Source organism: Myxocyprinus asiaticus, chromosome 11, assembly GCF_019703515.2.
Source record: "Myxocyprinus asiaticus isolate MX2 ecotype Aquarium Trade chromosome 11, UBuf_Myxa_2, whole genome shotgun sequence".
In the NCBI taxonomy this organism is placed as follows: domain Eukaryota; kingdom Metazoa; phylum Chordata; class Actinopteri; order Cypriniformes; family Catostomidae; genus Myxocyprinus; species Myxocyprinus asiaticus.
Window position 1 is genome coordinate 15,136,459 of NC_059354.1, and position 20,090 is coordinate 15,156,548.

At 36.4% G+C, this 20,090-nt stretch overlaps 1 protein-coding gene across 2 annotated transcripts in view; it reads left to right on the forward strand.

Annotated features, from left to right (window-relative positions):
* Nucleotides 1–17,412: 17,412 nt before the first annotated feature.
* The window catches only part of LOC127448596 (UDP-glucuronic acid decarboxylase 1), a 119,797-nt gene continuing 117,119 nt past the window's right edge, over nt 17,413–20,090 (forward strand). Inside the window, exon 1 of one of the 2 annotated variants that reach the window (XM_051711262.1) lies at nt 17,413–18,139. In XM_051711262.1, coding sequence (XP_051567222.1) covers nt 18,052–18,139 — 88 coding nt within the window. In that variant the 5' untranslated portion in view covers nt 17,413–18,051. The remainder of the gene's footprint in view (nt 18,140–20,090) is intronic. The other variant, XM_051711261.1, reaches the window with a different exon arrangement.

Below are 20,090 nucleotides of genomic sequence, written 5' to 3' on the forward strand. Positions count from 1 at the left end.
CTCGGGTCTCCTGAGAAATGTTGTGGTGGAGGTAGACATGGTTCAATCATGGGTGCAGACACTGAAAAAGTTGCCCAGGGTGTGGCAGGATGAGGATGAGGTAGTGGGTCAGCTGAAGGCATCTGGTCATAGACCTGCTTAAGGCCTGTCAATATCTCCATCAGTAGCTCTGAATGTTTGGTCATGAGAGCCTGTTTAGTGAGTCACTTCTTATGGCATTGGACAAAGGACTCAAGATGAGCTAGAGAGCTCAGGAGTGCAGGTCATCTCTGGGTTCATGGTGACTTGGTGTTTCTGTCAGGAGCCAGGCTCAAACTTGGGTCTCCAGTGTGGAAGGTGGAATTTATACCACTGAGCCAATGTTTAAAACCAGAAAGGAAGACAGACACAGCACATGAAGTAATCCAAAATGTTTAATAAAATATAGATCTAATGAAGGTAACTCCAATTATTAGAATACCAAAACACAAAATCCACAAAGGTAAGAGTAAATTCAACAGGGAGTAATCCAAGATGCCCACTAGAGTAAAAACTCAAAAAATCCACAATACAAGGTACAATCAAAGGCAAGAGAATCACTCGGGAAGAAGGTAGTGAACATTCAAACACCAAGTGAAGAGACAGAGAACTGAGGCAACTTAAATACACAATGGTAACAAGACACAGGTGAGGCACATAACACAATTAGCAAAATGGCAGGAAGAAAAAAAAGGAACAGAACAAAACGTACACTGAGGCCATCTAGTGGCCAAAACAAGAATAACAATAGATCAAATGCTGACATGTGCTGTCTGTGTTGATTTATCGTGTGTTCCATTTGTCTCGGAAGTCGGAGCTCTGAGTTATTTTCTGAGTTCCGAGACCGGAACTGACAAATGGCACGCCCCCCCTCAGAGGACCCCGAGTTCAGAAAGCAAGATGGCTGCGAAGAGCATCAACTGTAGTATGCTATGGGTTTAAAGTTTTTTTTTTTTGGCACTTTTGTCTTTTTGTGTCCAATTTAGTAAGTCGTATACACAATACTGTATTACCGTTGCCTATAGGCATGTTGCTACGATCCTGTTATGCGTGAATTACCGCATAATGTGTTGTTTATAAACTGGTACAGCTAAAATTGGCTAGGTTGCTGCTGCTAACAACAACAATGGTCGCTGCTGCTACAAGAACAATGGTCAATGTTGCTACAACAACACTGCCAAACGTTACAAACCATAAAACCATTTACACATAAACCCCGTTAGGCAAATTTATATTGCAAAAATATGTTTGTAATTCCATAGGGCATTGCCCTTTGTTTACACTGCTGGTTTGATTAAAACATGGTTAACATGTTTTGATACAATTAAATACGCGGAAACATTAACATACCTTCTCTGCTTTCTGTCATCTTCCTCGAGGTCTCTTAGGTGAAGGGCATACTTATTTTGTAGCTCTCTGCACTCCAAAAGAGCTAGCTCTGACTTCTGAGACAAATGGAACATAGCATTAGTGCCCGGTTCACAACAGGATTTATGCAAATCAGGCAACAGCCCAAATGGCCAAAAATAAATAAAATAAAAAGAAATCTGTGCTGAACACAATATGTATACCACAATTCCTCAATTTGAAAGGTTCTAAATGCTAGGTTGTGGAGGATTCAGCAGACTACTGTGACCTGGAATACTTTACAGGGACTGTACATTTGCATCGCTCCATTTCATGTCAAACTGATCACACTGTGCATTTGGTGACAGTAGGTGGAAAGTTCTGCTGCAGAAGCTGAGAAGTGTTGTTGAACGTATGGGCATGTATGAGCTCCAGTTTCCAGGTGAACCAAAAGCAATTTTAGAATGCATATACTGTAAACAGGAATGCGTTCACCATACGCACCAACCCAAACCCCAACCATAAACTTAACCATCAGTGGAATACAATTTTTATTTTAGAGCGAAAAAGCAACTCTTGAATCACACTCACCATTGTTTATGTGAATGCAACTACTTCCTGATTTCCATGGCACAAGAACCGTGCCTCAGAGATTGCTCATGTAATGTGTTATCAGTAGGACCAGAGGGAAATTTTTCATCACAAATTAGTTTACAGTATGCAAAAAAATTCTGGTGTGGGATTTCGCAGTAATTCTGAGGTTGATTTCAGAGTAGATGAACATTCTGAAGCAACGATTTCCTGTGTGATCATGTTGATTGTGATGCAGGCACCTGAATTGGCACTTTAAAATGCCAAAAGTGTGCTCATACGTGTAGATATGTGGCAGGTTATAATGCTCTTCTCCATCATTTGATCACAGCCGCAGGCCATGCATTAAAAGTCTAGGCCTGCAATGTGATTCATGCCATTAAGAAAACACAGTTTCACAATGAATAAGACGCCGTATGCCTATCATACATTATGTGGCAGTCAACTAGTAATACCAACTGACATTTTAACAACACATCCACGCACGAAAGCCAGAATTTGAAACAAAACTTAATGCTCAAGCAAGCCTAATTTTAATGTCAAAAATCATAATTTTTCATATGAATCTACCAAAGAGGTCTATAATACATGGAAAAATCTATCTAATAATATTTGTGATTTAAATGTTGCTTGCAATAAATTTTGTTTCGTCAGGGTACACGGTAATGCTGCGTTCCATTCAAGTTGGATGTGGGATATTCCTACTTGATATCTCTGACCATAAATGCATTCTATTCCCCGATATTCAGAAGATGATGTTTAAGAAAACAAAACTGCAATGCTCCTGTTAGCTTAGCAGGGGTTTGACTCTCATTAGAGATGTCTCCTAGCAACCCAACTGATAAACAATGCTGCAGCGCTAACATTTGTGCTTCAGGTGTACAATTATCAAAAGAGATTATAATTTACCATGTTTTATACACCTGTTTCTGCAGGCGTTTGTTAAACAAGCTTTAATATTATGTAATGTGGAAATGAACTCATTTATCAATATTATTTAATAAAGTGAATGTTTATCACTTACTTTGTATATCTCCCTGAGTGTCCACATGTTTGTGACATCATGCCCCTGCATCTCGGCGAAATCTGAGTTGAGAATTTCTGCACGAGCCTACAAGTTTTTCTGACTTCAAGATGCATTCCATTGCACTTTTCCTAGTAGGAAGCTGTAAAATCTGACTTTCCGAGTTGAATGTAACACAGCACTACTTTTCAAAACTTGATCCAACACTGAATGCTCAAGCAGCCTAATTTACACTTAGAAAACTCCTGATGTTGCTATAACAATGTAAAAAGCACTTACCAATTTACTTGAAGTGAAAATCAGTCCTCCTTTCCTGTTTAATAAATTAAACAATCATACGGTCATGCAGAACATCTCGTGTTTTTAAATCCATAAGGATCTCTTTCTCAATGGCGATAGCGGCAGTGATGATAATCTCGCACTCTTCGCTTTCAAATTACATACATCACTTAAAGCATGATTGCGTCACACAAGGCCAGCTAGAAGGCCTCGACTGAGACATATCCTAAAGATCACACACACCAAGAACAAATAAATCAATCTGATTGGCTGATGAATCTGACAATCTGACTTTAGTTGCTCATTCATTTGCACTATTGAGGGATTCTGTGGAAATTCTGAAGGTCTGAGGGGCTGGAGCTCATACTCATGCACTGCTTTGGGCATGCGATTTGTGAAACAGCTGTCACACTTTGCTTGTAAGCATCAAGGATTAAATTCTGACTGGATAAACTTTTCGTTTTTCTCTATTTGTTTGTAGATTAATTAAGAGTGGAAAGCAGTTAAAAATACATAGGCAAAAAGGTGATTGAGAATGAAAGGATGAAAAATATTTATTTATTTGGCATGTTAGGCCAGCAGAGAAGGCTTTTCTGGCCCTGAGAATTCGCCACTGTTTGATCATGATTTCATGAATTACTGCTGGCATGATCAAAAGAAAATGTACTTTCTAAAAATCCATTTACTACCTGCTTTCTGTGCAGTAAAATCACAAAGCTGGCCTACCAGTTGTAGCTCACCTTGTAGAGTGTGCCGCTAGCAATGACAATGTCATGGGGATGATTCTTGGTAAAATGGTACAATGAATGAGTGAACTGTTGCTTTAGATAAAGGCATTTGCCAAATGTGTAAATACACCAAGCAAATAGCACTAACTTTTGTAAATAGGGCCCAATATTTAGAAAGTCAAATTTATTTTACACTGGATTGTGGGTTGTTAGTTAGTAAGACACAGGTGTTTGCTCTGAAATAGCACATGAAAAAGTGACAACTTTTAAGTACATTTGTTTAAAAAATATTATGAAACAGAAAGTTCCATCAAAGTGTCTTTCAAAACAAGTCAGTCCACTCGGCGGCCATCTTTGGAACGCTACAGGGCAGGATCGGCATAAAAGTGCAACTCCTGTGTACTTCAATGGGGAAAGACCAAAATATTCAAAACAGTTGGTCAATTCGATCAAATAACTTATTTCAAATCAGCAGTAAAATATTTTACCTGTAAGGTGGGACTTCCTTTTCCAAACCCTTGTTGCATTTTGGGCATTCCAATTTCTCCCATTCATTTTAATACCAGTGGTCCGTTTCTGCCAAACTGTCTCTGGTTCCGTTTTGGATGCTGATTGCTCAATAAACGTGCTTTATTCATGATAAAGCACAGCTATGACCTCTTCACCGAGCTTCTGTTTGTATCACTGTGTCGCACCCATTGCTGACCATTATTTTAGTTGCTTAGCAACGTTCTGTTTACTGTCAGGGTCTAACATCATGTCAGAATTACTGTAATTAATTATGATATTCTGACTATTAAAAAAAAAAAAAAGTCTTCGTAGGACTGGTAATTACTGGTAAGTTGTAAATTTGGAATTCTATGAAAGCTCTGACTTGACAGTTGTGACGTCATGTGAAAAGAACCAGAATGGCAACGGCCTCCACAGTTGAAGTTAACTCATATTTCTATTTGATGTGCAATTTAATTATCCCATTGATGCCTGGAGCATTTTTTGTGCTTAAACAATTTGCAAGAACATATAGAGGTGAATTAATGCAGTGATAAACATTTTGCTGTTATCAACAAAAAAGCCGTTTTGGCGTCATAAGTGTTGCCATTGAAACAAATAACTTTCTATGAGTTGCCATCTCGTAATTACAGTAATTCCATTATAATGTGAACGTACCAGATATCTTCTAGCGGAATGATGGCATTAAATAATTTTACTAACAGTAGAAATAAATTATTTAATTTCTGTCATGAAACTCTACAGGGCGCAAGCTAATAGGTTCCCTAAGTGTTCTATCCAACCAACCAAATCGTAGGCTCTATTATGTAAAACATTTCATTCTAGTCATACCTCGTCTGTGGCAGCAAGCTGGTCTCTTCGCAGCAGGCAATGAGATTCCAATATACTTTTCCACCTCCTCGCCAGCTTCACCTGTCTAGATCTGTTTAAGGGGGATTTTATGTTGCCCATTGTGTCGCAGCAGCATGGTTGCATACTAAGTCTTATACCTATGTCCGTTTTGCAGTTGTAAGTCTAGTACTTGCTCAGCAGCAGCAGCGTTAACAGACCGAGTCTGCCAAGACCAAATTTACTTGTCATAACCATCAATAAACATTTATAAATCATTCAGAGAGTTGTCATGACTGAAATAACATTTTACTGAACATTTCTGTAAACATTTTTTAAAAGCAACAAGACACTCGAGGCTGTACCATATTGTGAATATCTTTGCATCGTGCCTAACAACACCCTTCAGCCGTGAATATATTGTCACGTCTATATGTGTTTTTGCTCATGTTTTGATTTCTTGTTGTTTTTGCAGCCATGTCTTTTATTTTGAAATTAGTTTACTTCCTAGTCGAGTCATGTATCTTAGTCATGTGTCTTGTTCTTATTGGTTCTTGTATCATTAGTCTTGTTATCATGTTCATCAGTTCTGTTTTGTTATTGGTTCATGTTTATTAGTTCTGTCCTTTCATTGGTTGTCTTGTTATCCTGTTTCCCCATTGTGTGTATTTAAGCTCTCATGTTTGCCATTGTCTTTTTTCGAGTACTGTCCATTGTATGGTCTTTGTCTTTTCTGTTTTCACTTTGGATTTATTTATAAAACTTCACTTGGGTTCTCTTAAAATTATCGTCTTCATCTGCTACTCCTGTGTTCAGCCTACAGCAACGTTACGTATACAGTATACGCAATATAGCACTGCCTTTTGTACCTTATTGCTTAATCACTAAGAATTATGTGCTTTCTATGCAAATAAGTCTCTCCAAAGGTTGTTCCCATATATTTTGACAATAACAATATTATGTTTTTTATCTATTTCTTTTCCACAGAAAAAGGCATGCCACCACACAAGTCATGATACCAACCCAGAAATACACTGCATCGACTTGGATATCATTGTAACAGGCTGCACTCCTTTACAAAACTCTACTTCCCATTGGTCACATACTCGGCAGTAAAATATTATATTACATAAGTGTTTAGATTTGTTTTTTTTTTTTTAAATCATAAGAAATAATTCAGGGTATATTCCTCTGAGACTGGCCTGCAAACACTTTCAAAAGGAGGGCAATTAAATGCATGCATAAATAAATGACACTCTCAGTCCATGACAGACAGGGAACGGAGGTCATAAACACACCCCTGCAATGGAAAGTCACGAGACATCAGAGGGAGTTAATGGGTAGGGGACAGACTAATGTCTGTGTGTAAGTGTAATATAAATCAACACTTTCATCTGAGTGCATTACTGAAAGTTATATTTCACTAGGGCAACTGATGTTCAAAGGGTTTCCTGCTGTTAGATGAGCTGTGTTTAATTAATACTATTTAAAGTGTTTAAACAGATTACCTAAAACACAAATTTGTATCCCAGATAAGCTCATATACTTAATTAGTCATACTGTGTGCCCATGGTGTATATACAAAGAAATGCAGCATAAACTACATGTAAGGAATGATGTACAATCAGCTAGTCATTTTTGCAAAATAAACCCAGACAGGGTGATCAGGAGGGGTCTTGCATCTCTCTGTAGGGGTTTAAGTGTTTGCTTGTTGATTTGAGTTTAAACTAATTTTATGTGAGAAGAAAGAGACCACAGAGTCTCCAGGAGTACTGAACTTATCGTCTGCTTTGTATGGAGTCCTGTTAAAACTGTCTGTTTTTTGTTTTGTTTTTTAGCGATAATGACTGACTGTAAACTATTTCACTTGCTACTTACAAATAAATAAATGAGCAAGAAATTGTGATTTTATTTTATTTTATTTTATTCAGAAGTATTTTATGCTGTGATTGAAAGATCCAATCAGAAAGAGATATTGTACACAGCCTGTGTAATAACATGTTTTAATGATGGCCAACTGGTGCACAACACAACAAAATACATAAAAGAAAATAAAGTAACAATTTAAGAGGGTTTTTGAACAAGGAATTTTAAACCAACATAGTAACTAATTATATTACTGAGTTTTGTGAGATGTAGCCTATGCGAAAACTAGTACTGGCCCATGTTAAACTAAAAACAGAAATTGTACTACATTACTAATAATAGTTTTATAAGGATTCACACCTGCAGACAATTTTAAACATTTTTGAAATAAGGCTAAATCAAAGTCAGTAACTGTACTAATATTTTCTGTGCCACAACCATGATATATCAATCCGTCACACAAATTGTAAAGAAACTGTTTGGGGTTTTTTTAGATACTTTCCTCATAGAAACACCAGGAATAAAATAGCCTCTATGCATTTAATACAAGTTTAATATGCAAAAAAAAAATTAAAAACATTTGTAAACACCAGTGCAAGATTTTCTGTCTGGTCGTGTTTGAAACTGTCGTGTAGTTATGATGGCGCTGACCCACATTGATTGAAGGGCAAGGCAAAACATGCATTTTGTAAGGAAATATAAGAAGCAGGAGATCCAGGTCAATCCAGAATAATCCCTTGATACATACTGTACATTTGTATTTATTTATTTTCAATTTTGTCCCAGTACTCAAGAATAAGTTAACTATAAAATAGGCTACTGCTGAATTAAAACATTAACAGTTTCAGGTAACAGATTTGCAGGATATTGGTTTCAGTTTAACATCTGGAAACATTGTGATTAAACAGGTTGCTTTGCAAAGTTTATGCATCAAGTTTACTTTAAAGGATAGTCCAGCCAAAAATTACAATTCTCTCATCATTTAATCACTCTCATGCATATGACTTTGTTTCTTCTGCAGAACAAAAATGAAGATTTTTAGAAGAATATCTCAGCTATGTAGGTCCATAAAATGCAAGTGAATGGATGCCAGAACTTTAAATCTCCAAATATTACATAAAGCAGCATAAAAGTAATCTCTATAACTCCAGTGGTTAAATCCATGTTTTCAGAAGCGATATGATAAGTGTGGGCGAGAAACAGATCAATAAGTCTTTTTTTACTATAAATCTCCACCTTTTACCAGCCCCGACCAGTAGGTGGCGATATGCATGAAGAATGTGAATTGCCAAAAAACTAAAGAAGAAAAATGTGGAAGTAAAAGTGGACATTTATAGTAAAAAAATGTATAATAAAAAATGAAATATAGATTTGTTTCTCACCCACACCTATCATATTGCTTCTGAAGACATGTCTTATGGATTACTTTTATGCTAACTTTGTTGATTTTTTTAGAGTCAACTTTCTGGGATGGCCACCATTCAATTGCATTGTATGGACCAACAGAGCTGAGATTTTCTTCTAAAAATCTTCATTTGTATTCTGCAGAAGAAAAAGAGAGTCATACACATCTGGGATGACATGAGAGTGAGTAAATGATGAGAGAATTTTCTTTTTTCTGTGAACTATTCCTTTAATGAGAATATATCTTAAAGGAATTGTTCATCCAAAAATTTAAAAAAAAGATTTACTCACTCTCATGTGTTCTTTGTTCTGCAGAACACAAATGAAGATTTTTAGAAGAAAATCTCAGCTCTGTAGGTCCATACAATGCAAGTGGACGGATGCCAAAATTTTGAAGCTCCCAAAATCCACATAAAGGGAATGTAAAATTAATCCATATGACTCCAGTGGTTAAATCCACAACTTCTGAAGCGATAAGGTAGGTGTGGGTGAGAAACAGATCAATATTTATGTACATTTTTGTCATAAATTCACCTCTCTGCCCAGTAGGGGGCAATATGCATGAAGAATGAGAATCACTAAAAACTGAAGGAGGAAGTTTCTCACCCACACCTATCATATCACTTCAGACGATGTGGATTTAACCACCAGAGTCATCTGGATTACTTTTATGTTGCCGTTATGTTGATTTTTGAGCTTCAAAATTTTGGCACCCATTCACTTGCATTGTATGGACCTACAGAGCTGGAAAAACAATTCTTCTAAAAATCTTCATTTGTGTTCTGCAGAAGAAAGAAAGTCTTACACATCTTAGATGACATGAGGGTGAATGTATAATGATAAGACTTTTGGGTGAACTATCCCTTTATTAATTTCAGTTTATTTCTAAAATTAAGAAAAACATATACTTTGTACTTGTAAATGCTAAATTACATTAAAATGTGGAAACTTTTTACTTTCACTCGGGCGTGGAATATGGTGTAATGGTGCAAAGCAGAACAGCATGAATTACTTTATAAAATTTAAATAACACAAACTTTGCTTTATGTCATAGGTTCATAATATTTATTATATTGAGCCTGGAGAGGATAAACTCTGTTCTGCACTCTGCACACACAAAATGTTAACTATACAGTAGACTGCTTATATATATATATCTATATCTATATCTATATCTATCTATCTATCTATCTATCTATCTATCTATCTATATATATATATATATATATATATATACACACACAAACACACACACACACACACACACACACACACACTACCGGTCAAAAGTTTTGAAACACTTCACCGAAATGTTTCTCATGATCAAAAAATCTAAAGGAGTATGCTTAAATGTTTGAAATTTGTTTTGTAGACAAAAATATAATTGTGCCACCATATTAATTTATTTCATTATAAATCTAAAATTGTATTAAAAAAAAAAGTTTTTGAAATTGATGACTTGGACCAAATAATAAAGAAAAGTGCCCAACATAGATGGAAACTCCTTCAATACTGTTTAAAAAGCATCCCAGGGTGATACCTCAAGAAGTTGGTTGAGAAAATGTCAAGAGTACATGTCTGCAAATTCTAGGCGAAGGGTGACTACTTTGAAGATGCTAAAATATAACACAGTTTTGATTTATTTTGGATTTTGTTAAGTCACAACATATTTCCCATAGTTCTATTTATGTTATTCCATAGATTTGATGACTTTACTATTATTCTAAATGTGAAGAAAAAAAAAATTATAATAAAGAAAGAGTAAGTGTTTCAAAACTTTTGACCGGTAGTGTATATATACACTGGCGGCCAAAAGTTTGGAATAATGTACAGATTTTTCTCTTATGGAAAGAAATTGGTACTTTTATTCACCAAAGTGGCATTCAACTGATCACAATGTATAGTCAGGACATTAATAATGTGAAAAATTACTATTACAATTTTTAAAAAAATTTCAGAACTTCTTAAACTACTCCAAGGATTTCTCGTCCAAAAAATCCTCCAGCAATGACAGCTTTGCAGATCCTTGGCATTCTAGCTGTCAGTTTGTCCTGATACTCAGGTGACATTTCACCCCATGCTTCCTGTAGCACTTGCCATAGATGTGGCTGTCTTGTCGGGCACTTTTCACGTATCTTACAGTCTAGCTGATCCCACAAAAGCTCAATGGGGTTAAGATCCATAACACTCTTTTCCAATTATCTGTTGTCCAATGTCTGTGTTTCTTTGCCCACTCTAACCTTTTCTTTTTGTTTTTTTGTTTCAAAAGTGGCTTTTTCTTCGCAATTCTTCCCATAAGACCTGCACCCCTGAGTCTTCTCTTTACTGTTGTACATGAAACTGGTGTTGAGCAGGTAGAATTCAATGAAGCTGTCAGCCGAGGATATGTGAGGTGTCTATTTCTTAAACTAGAGACTCTGATGTAATTATCCTCTTGTTTAGTTGTACTTCTGGCCTTCCACATCTCTTTCTGTCCTTGTTAGAGCCAGTTGTCCTTTGTCTTTGAAGACTGTAGTGTACACCTTTGTATGAAATCTTCAGTTTTTGGCAATTTCAAGCATTGTATAGCCTTTATTCCTTAAAACAATGATTGACTGATGAGTTTCTAGAGAAAGCAGTTTTTTCTTGCTATTTTTGACCTAATATTGACCTTAAGACATGCCAGTCTATAGCATATGTTGGGACTCATGTATTCAGATAGAAGACAAAGGCAGGCCTTACACAGTCGTAAAACCTAACTCAGCCCCCACACACCAAGTCGTAAATCTTACTTATAATAATCGTGCCAAAATCAAACAAAGGGAGTCCAAAACAGACTACAAATCCCATGAAGCCTTGCTCACTAAAGGATCGAACTCTCAACTCCTATTGGAAGAGGCATACAACAGAACGTCCCTCAAACCATGACATCATCAGGAGTAGAAATACCTCTGAAATGCTTCTGGGATTTGCTTCCAGCAACTTTGTTCACCGAGTATAGACGTAGCTCATCGATGCTCTCAGGTACAACCTCGTGGCACAAGAAAGTAACGTCCGACTTGAAATTGTGGCCATACAATCTCCATCTCGCTGGACGAGTTGAGTTTACTCTGTGTTCAACCGAACACTCTAACGGATCCGAAGGAGACCGCTGAGCAATCCGCATCTTCATCCGTTTGCCTGCAGAAGTGAAGAGATTAAAGATTTCTCTTCCATCTTCAATCAAGTCGACATTTCTGATTTCTCCGCCAGCCCACTGAGAAGCAGTCAGCCGTATGCCTGCCGACAGAGCGAGGAAACGGCCTCCCGTCATCACCCGAGCCTCAAGGAACCAGGTCAGAGTTAAAGGACGGATGAAAACACATTCTACCTGTGTCCTCATGCGATTCAAGTAAGAGGTTTACGTCTGGGCAGAGATAGAATATTATAGTGTGTTATTCTTGTGTTTCAATGTTTTTGCTTGTACAGTTTACGGACCGCCATGTCCGCTCATTATTAATACTCAGGGTATTTCATTATCACGAATTTGTTTTGCTGTATTGTGGTCCAACCAAATTGGACTGTTGTGCATTTTAGCCATCGCGGGTGAGACCGGCAAACTGTTTTGATCCATTAAGAGTCAAAGAACGCGGGACTGTTTACGAGCCGTCCACCGCGTCTCTGAGCGATAAACTAACAGCTGCTTTCTCTCCCACGATCGCGAAATCGGCTTTAGGGCCATCACTTAATTCTCTCTCTCTCTCTCTTACTAACCACACACACACACACTCGCTCTCTCTCTCTCTCTCTCTCTCTCACACACACACACACACACACACACCTTATGTGTTATAGGATTATTTTAGTTTCCATATCTAATCATATCACTGTTTAGTTTGTAGTTGTAAGTCGGAAGTTTATTGACTGCATTGTATTAATTATTAATTGATATTACTGCATAAATAAACTTTGTTTATATTACAAAGAGAAGTGTTTTGGTTTGTTTTGCATACGCCTGTATCATGCTGACGGGATGTCAGTGCTCGGATTCAAGCCTTCATTCATTGTTTTTTTCCCCGAAAATCGATATTCTTCGGATGTTGATTTTCCTAAGAAAACAATCTAATATTGAGACTGTTTTAATATTCGGTTATTAGTCCCTGATTCCAGGGTGGTGCCCCGTCAATGTTAATCCTTATTAATATTCTATTGATTTTTGATAAATGATAATTATCTTTGATGATTGTTGAATTTGAATGATCAATAAGCTAGTGTTAATTTTAATTAATGTATCATAGATGTTAATGATTGGTGATTATCTTTGATAATTGTTGATTTAAAGGATTAAAAAAGCTAACATTGATTCTCATCAATGTTCTATTGATTTTAATAATTAATGATTGTCTTTGATAATTATTAATTATTGCTAATAACCAAACCCGCTCCTAAACGTAGCACACTACATTTACTGGAGCCCCATATGAGGTTTTAATGAGTTAGATTAAATTAATTAATTTAAATATTAATTAATAACTAAAGAAATAATTAAAAAAGAAATAATTCCTCTCTACTCAGAGACTAAAAAGTGAAAAGCTGCATTAGTAATTTAAACCAGAGTTATTATTGTTTTGAATTTTAAACAATACTTAATTTTCAATTTGTCCTTTCAATTCAGTTTACTTTTATCTAAAATGATCTCTATCTAAAGAAATAATAAATACTGAGATTTCTTTTTTGTCTGGTTTGGGAAAATAATGAGTCAACACAGTAGTAATTAGCACTCGTTGAGAAGTTACATCTCACGACTTGACTGCAAATGCTACATTCGGAAACATGGTAAAGCCCAATGATAATATTAGGGCTATTTAACACGGACATGACTGTTAATTTGTGGAAAACGTGTGGCAGTTCTATGCACTGCTTGTGCACCTAAAACCCTGATGCATCTGTGTTATCGTTTAAAAAAAAAAAATTACCTTTATGAGGTATCATAAAAATGTATTTAGTACTACCTTGAGGAAGCTATTTAACAACAGATACTTACTGTATATTCCACAAGACAAAAATAGTAACTGAATTTAAACAAATGATCCAGTTAAAAAGTTTACATTCCCTTGGTTCTAAAAGGATTAGTTCACCCAAAAATGAAAATTCAGTAGTTTACGCACCCCTGTGCTGTTATATCTCCATATGATTTTCTTTCTTTTTCTAAACACAAAGGGAGAAATTGTGAAGAAAAAAAACAAATTGTGCTCAGTGACGTCACACAATGGCAGTTTAAGGTGACTACTTCTTTAAACTTCAAAAGGACACAAAAGTATAATTCAAAAGTCTAATAAATTATTGTAATCGACTATGTCTTGTCCTGAAGGAATACGATAAGGTTTGGAGAGAAACAAACTGAAATCTGATGTATTATTAAGTGAAACTCTTCACCGACCGTTGATGTCCTGTGTGCGTTCATGAGACAGACTGCGCACGAGCTTTAGAGCTCCTGGCACGAGAGCAAACCCTTTAATATGGTATGTTGCTCTCTCTATGATTAATGACTGTTTGTGTAATAATTGTTCATGAGTCCCTACTTTGTCCTGAGCTGTGAAGCTGCCCACTTTTCTTAAGAAAAATACTGTACATTCTTTGGTTTCCCAGCATCTTCTGCACATTTGAGTTCTTCCCAACAGTGGCTAAATGATATAGACATCCAGCTTTTGACACTTAGGACAATTGATGGACACATCAACAACTATTACAAAAGGTGAAACATTCATTGATGCTCAAGAACCAAGAACCAAGGGGATTGTGTAAATTACAGTACATGTTTAATGTAGTTTTTGAAGGGCAGCACTACATAAAATATATAATCTTTTCTCTTATATTTGCATACATTCTGAGTGTGAAAACATATAGACCTAAAACAAACAAACAAAAAAAAACTTCTGCAATATATAGTTTGTGAAAATGTATATTTTATTTTTCACTATTTAACCACATTTTAGCTTTTTTAATGTAAAAATTCAACGTAGCCTATCCTATCCATATAATTTAATATTGTATGTGTAATTATGAGTAAACTTGTCATGTCAGGTACACATTTTAACACAAAATTCACAACATTGGAACCTAAAATTCAAAATATAATCCCCACATCTCAGCATTTAAAGGAATGTTCTGAGTTCAATACAAGTTAAGCTCAATCAACAGCATTTGTGGCATGAAATTAATTTCGACTTGTCTCTCCTTTTCTTTAAAAAAGCAAAAATCGAGGTTACAGTGAGGCTCTTACAATGGAAGTGAATGGGGCCAATTTTTGAAGGGTTTAAAGGCAGAAATGTGAAGCTTATAATTTTATAAAAGCATTTACATGAATTCTTTTGTAAAAATCATGTATTATTTGAGCTGTAAAGTTGTTTAAATAGTCATTTTTACGGTCATTTTAGGGTTTTAGGGTTTGTTGACATTAAATCGTCATGGCAAAGAAGTTGCAAAATTGGATATAACTTTAAACAGATGCAGTTAGTAAGTGATTTTATCACACTAAAATCGTGTTAACACACATATTGTTTATGTCTTGTGTATATACTTTTGAAACAAAGTATTTTAACATTTACAGATTGACCCCATTAACTCCCATTGTAAGTGCCTCACTGGAACACAGATTTTTGCTTTTTTTTAAAGAAAAGGAGGGACGAGTCGAAATAAATTTTTGTGGTAATCAACATTATGCTACAAATGCTGTCGACTGAGCTTAATGTGTACTGAGCCCGGAATATTCCTTTAAGTGCTTGTACTATGTAAAAAGTGCAGTGTAGCTGTCTGAATGTGACATGTGTTTGACTTACCTCCGTGCTCACGGGGTAAATGAACATTCAGACAACACCCCGCTTACATTTTCGCGTGTTGCGCGAGGACATGGATCAGCTTCTTTCAGCTCGTTGTTGAACATTGCATTATTTTGGGCATTTACGCTGACTGACAGGACGACAGAGTGCATGACCTCATTGCCATGGTTACCAGACACATTTCAGCTGATTTGCTGAAGACTACAATGAATGTATCGTCAAATCAACGTACGACACAACAAAATTTATTTTCTTCTCTGCAAACGACACCAGAGACAATAGCAAAAAGGACAATGAGGAGATTTAATTTAAGAAGAAAAAAAAATCAGTGACCCTACCAAAAACCGGGACTGTCCTGTGTAATAAACTGGGACGTCTGGTCACCCAGTCTATAATTACATTATAAACGCTGCCCAAAATAACTTCATATTTCATTGTGCATTTTTTTGTGAAAACAATGTAAAAGGACATATTTTAAGCAGCTTGTCAATGCTTTTAAAATAGAAAAACAATAAATAGGTGCTGTTTATCTGTTTTTCAGAGTTGCAGTCTGCTTTAGCAATAAAAAAATAATAAAAAAAAAATTCCCAACTATTTAAAAAGTTACAGGTAATTCATCAAGGACCAGTTGACAACACTGCGTGGACCACAAGAGACTACAGATGCCTACATGTGTGGATACATTATGCCTAAAAAGACTTAATAGCCCAATATTAATAATATTTTTCTGAAAATTTATTTTTATATGTTGTTTTAGTAAACTGTGACAGACATGATGTGGGTGACTTGACTTAATTAAGTTCTTAACCACGACGAAACCGCAATGCAAGCACCGTCTTTTACCAGTTGTCTTCTAGTACATTGGCTACATACCTGTCTTGATGTGTTCGTCATGCCAGCCACCTTGGTAATCGATGTTATACAGCAGTCTCCATAGAAACATTCAAGCGTATTGGCTGACTGAGTGTGCCGCTCTGCAGGTGTGTTTGCTCAACATGGTGAAACAAACTCTGGCTACACGACATCAGGGGGTGATACAACTGCTTGCAGACAGAGTGTCCATTTATTTCTTTTTCGTTATTTTTTATTTATTTATTTAGTTCATTGCATCACAAATAAAATGTCATGCACTCGGCTGGACTCTAAAAAAACTTCCAGAGTCCCGAAGGCTCGAGTCCGAGACAAGTACGTGTAAAAATGCATCCGAGTGCGTGACAAGTCCAAGTCCATTAAAATTGGGCTTGAGTACCTCAACTCTAGTGGGGACCAAATGTCCCCACAAATATAGTAAAACCTGAGAAAACCTACCTTGTGGGGACCAGCCAGCGATCCCTACGAGGGAAATGGCTTATTAAACATACTAAACAATGCTTTTTTGAAAATGCAAAAAGGTTTCGGTGAGGTTTAGGGGTAGGGTTAGGGGATAGAAATTATCGTTAGATCTGTATAAAATGCATGGAAGTCTATGGGGAGTCCCCACAATGATATAAAACAAGTTTGTGTGTGTGTGCGCGCGCATGCGTGTGTGCAGAGTGCAGAACAGAGTGTATCCTCTCCAGGTTCAATATTATGATTAAATGACACAGTACCCATACTTTCACTTTAGCTCAATATCTGCGTAAAGGATGCTCCATAACACAGTGGCTTATAAATAAATGATGTGGCAAAAGTTGAATGATTCACTCAACCCTTAAAGAGAACAAGCATGAAGCCATATTTCTGTTCCGGGTTTCCAAAGACCAAGAAACAGTCAACGTGGAAAATCACTGAACTTTTTTAATTGATTCACTCTTAAGGTATTCATGAATGGGCTACTGTTCACAAGGTGAATAAATCTGTGCTTGATTACTTTCTTCTGACAACGCACAAAATGGACTTATAAAGAATGCGCCTTTCTGTATTCACCCATACCAGGAATAAAATATAAAAATGTTTGTATGAGTTCCTCTGATGTATTCCAGTCTTTCAGCTATAAGAGCTGCAAACAAAATAGCTTTATTTTCTTTGCGGCAGGATGATAATCGATAGCAGAAAGCACTGCTCATGTGATCCTGCTCTGACAAGCTGATACGGAGTCGCTTTATCGCGTTACCGCTTCCGATAAACACAGCTGGACTTCTCGTTAATGAAAGTAGTTTATCTGTAAACCAGGGCCCCTGGACTAGACTGAGGATTTAAACAGAAACCCGTGATATTGAGTGAGACTGTAGCAGTTAGTTAGCATGTCTAGCTGCAGGTCTGCACTCACGACGCTACATTGCTAATTGATAAATAACTGCCAACCATCATGTCGTTTTATTTTCTTTAACTGAGTTCACCTGTATGTCTGCTAAAATATAAACGTGTCTGACTACTTAAACTGTTTCAAATTGTTTAGTGAATAAATTAGCCTGGTTAGCTTTGTGGCGCTTTACGCACAGCTGATTTTCCTATAGGAACTTTCATATTTCAGTACATAAGTCGATTATAACTCATTTGTGAACGTGTATGCTTGAGTCCTTTAATAGTGAAGCGGACTGACAGGTGTTTGCCAGCCCCGTTTTTTATTTTTATTTGAAACTATCAGGCGTGGATCTCATGTAAGGGATGCATGTGCGAGATAAATAAAGGTGGGATGCAGTAGTGGCGAGGAAGTGCTCAATGCCGTGTGTGCTGGAGCATGATGCGGATGAGCTGGATGATCACAGTCATTAACAGAAGAATGATGAAGATCCTGATCACCCTCGCTCTCATTGCTTACATCGCCTGTGAGTATTTCAGCCTACATGCCACTGAAACACTTCGAGAAGATAAAAGCTATCTGTCTCTCACTCTTTCTCCCTTACTGTGGAGAAGTAATTCCATACTCTTGGATGTTGATGAGTGTTGCTGAATGTTGTTGTGATCGTTACCATATTCATGCATCATGGTATTTTCGTTGTGCTTCAAAGATGATCATCTAGGGCAAAAAGTATGATATTACCAGAGTAAAATGAGCAGTGGAGTATCATGCAGTGTTCACACAGTCATTGAAAACCTGGATATGTAAGGAAATTTGTGATTTCCAGTAGGGCTGCACAATTAATAAAAAAACAACAACAACAAAAAAAAAAAACAACAATTACAGTTACAGCATTCCATTTAGGTGTTCACTCATTGCTGCAAAATTTTCTGTTCACAACATATTTTTTAGGCCGTTGTGTGCATGAATGCAATGGCAAATCAGAGGCGTTTAAACTAGTCTAAAGGCAAATGAGTAATGCTTACTTTATACGGTGTATAATTTATTTGAATTGTGAATAGCAATTTTTAGTTTTCATTCAGTTAAAATAAAAAAGCAATTCTGATAAACAGCTTTCGACTTGTTTTGGATGCATAGCCCACATAAAGAATATGGCATGCAGCTGCCCCACACACTCCAAAAAAGAATTCATTCTGATTAATAGAATTAAAATAATCGCAATTACATCATCAGAGGAATTAATCCACAATGATGATTTTCATTATAATCATGCAGCCCTAATTTCTAGGCCTTGAAAGGTCATGGGAATTAATTGAATCCTGAGAAATAATGGCAATTTCTGTTGTTTTTCTAGATATGATCAGCTCTAAAATACTGTATTTCCGTAGCTTTAAATTGCACTTTGTGACTTGTGAGTGCAATCTCTGTAAAATAATAATAAAAAATCCTTATCCAGAAATCACAAACACCTGCAAAAGTAGAGAAAGTGTCATGGAAATGTCATGAAAAAATCATGGAATTTCATTGGTCAAAAGGTGTGTCCTGACCTTGGCATTTTTTCGTTAGTCTTTCTTTTTTGTTAATTTGACACCTTGTGTCTGTTGGTAAATGTACTGGTGGCCAGGGTTACTATCATTTTAGCAGCTGTTACTGTTTTGGCAGTGACATAATTAAGGCCTCCACATTACTGGAATTACTGAGTAGAGACAGGAGTGTGTAACAGGCTTTGCAGATCAGATCATTGTACAGATATGCCTGCAGCTGCTTTTTTTTTATGTATTTAAAATGTGATCAATTTAGAGATGATTCTCTTATTGAGGACATTGAACTAATTTAGTTGATGCTTTTAATTATCTCTAAACTAATTCAAAAGCTGTCTTACAAAAGTGTTTCATTTATGGGTGTGCATGTATGTGTGCTTTTGTGTTTGTTTGTTTGATTGTCTGCCTCTCTGTGGGACTATGAGAGTGAGAGAGTTGTTGCTGTTAACCTATTTTTGGAACTGAAATGTGAAATGGCTTTACAGTCAACTTTGTTTTATATGACAGCCCCCTATCATCTGAAATTGATGAGATTTTGCATGTGACCTTGGAATGTTCTGATGTCCATGTGTACAAGTTTTGTTAAAGGGTTAGTTCACCCCAAAATCAGAATTCTCTCATGATTTACTTACCATTAAGCCATCCCAGATGTGTTTGACTTTCATTCTTCAGCAGAACTGAAATAAAGAATTTTATAAGCCAATTTCATCTCTGTCCATACAATGGAAGTAAACCTGCTGCTGGCTGTTTGACAGTCCAAATGGCATATTTAGGCTAGAGCCCGACCGATACCAATTTTAGAGGGGGAAAATTCACCGATTACCGATATGGTGGCCGATATAGTTAATTTTTGAGTTGGAATGAAAACAGACCTTTTCTATGTGGATTGTGCACCAATTTTGCACAGATATAACTATGCAAAGGTACTCAGAAGGC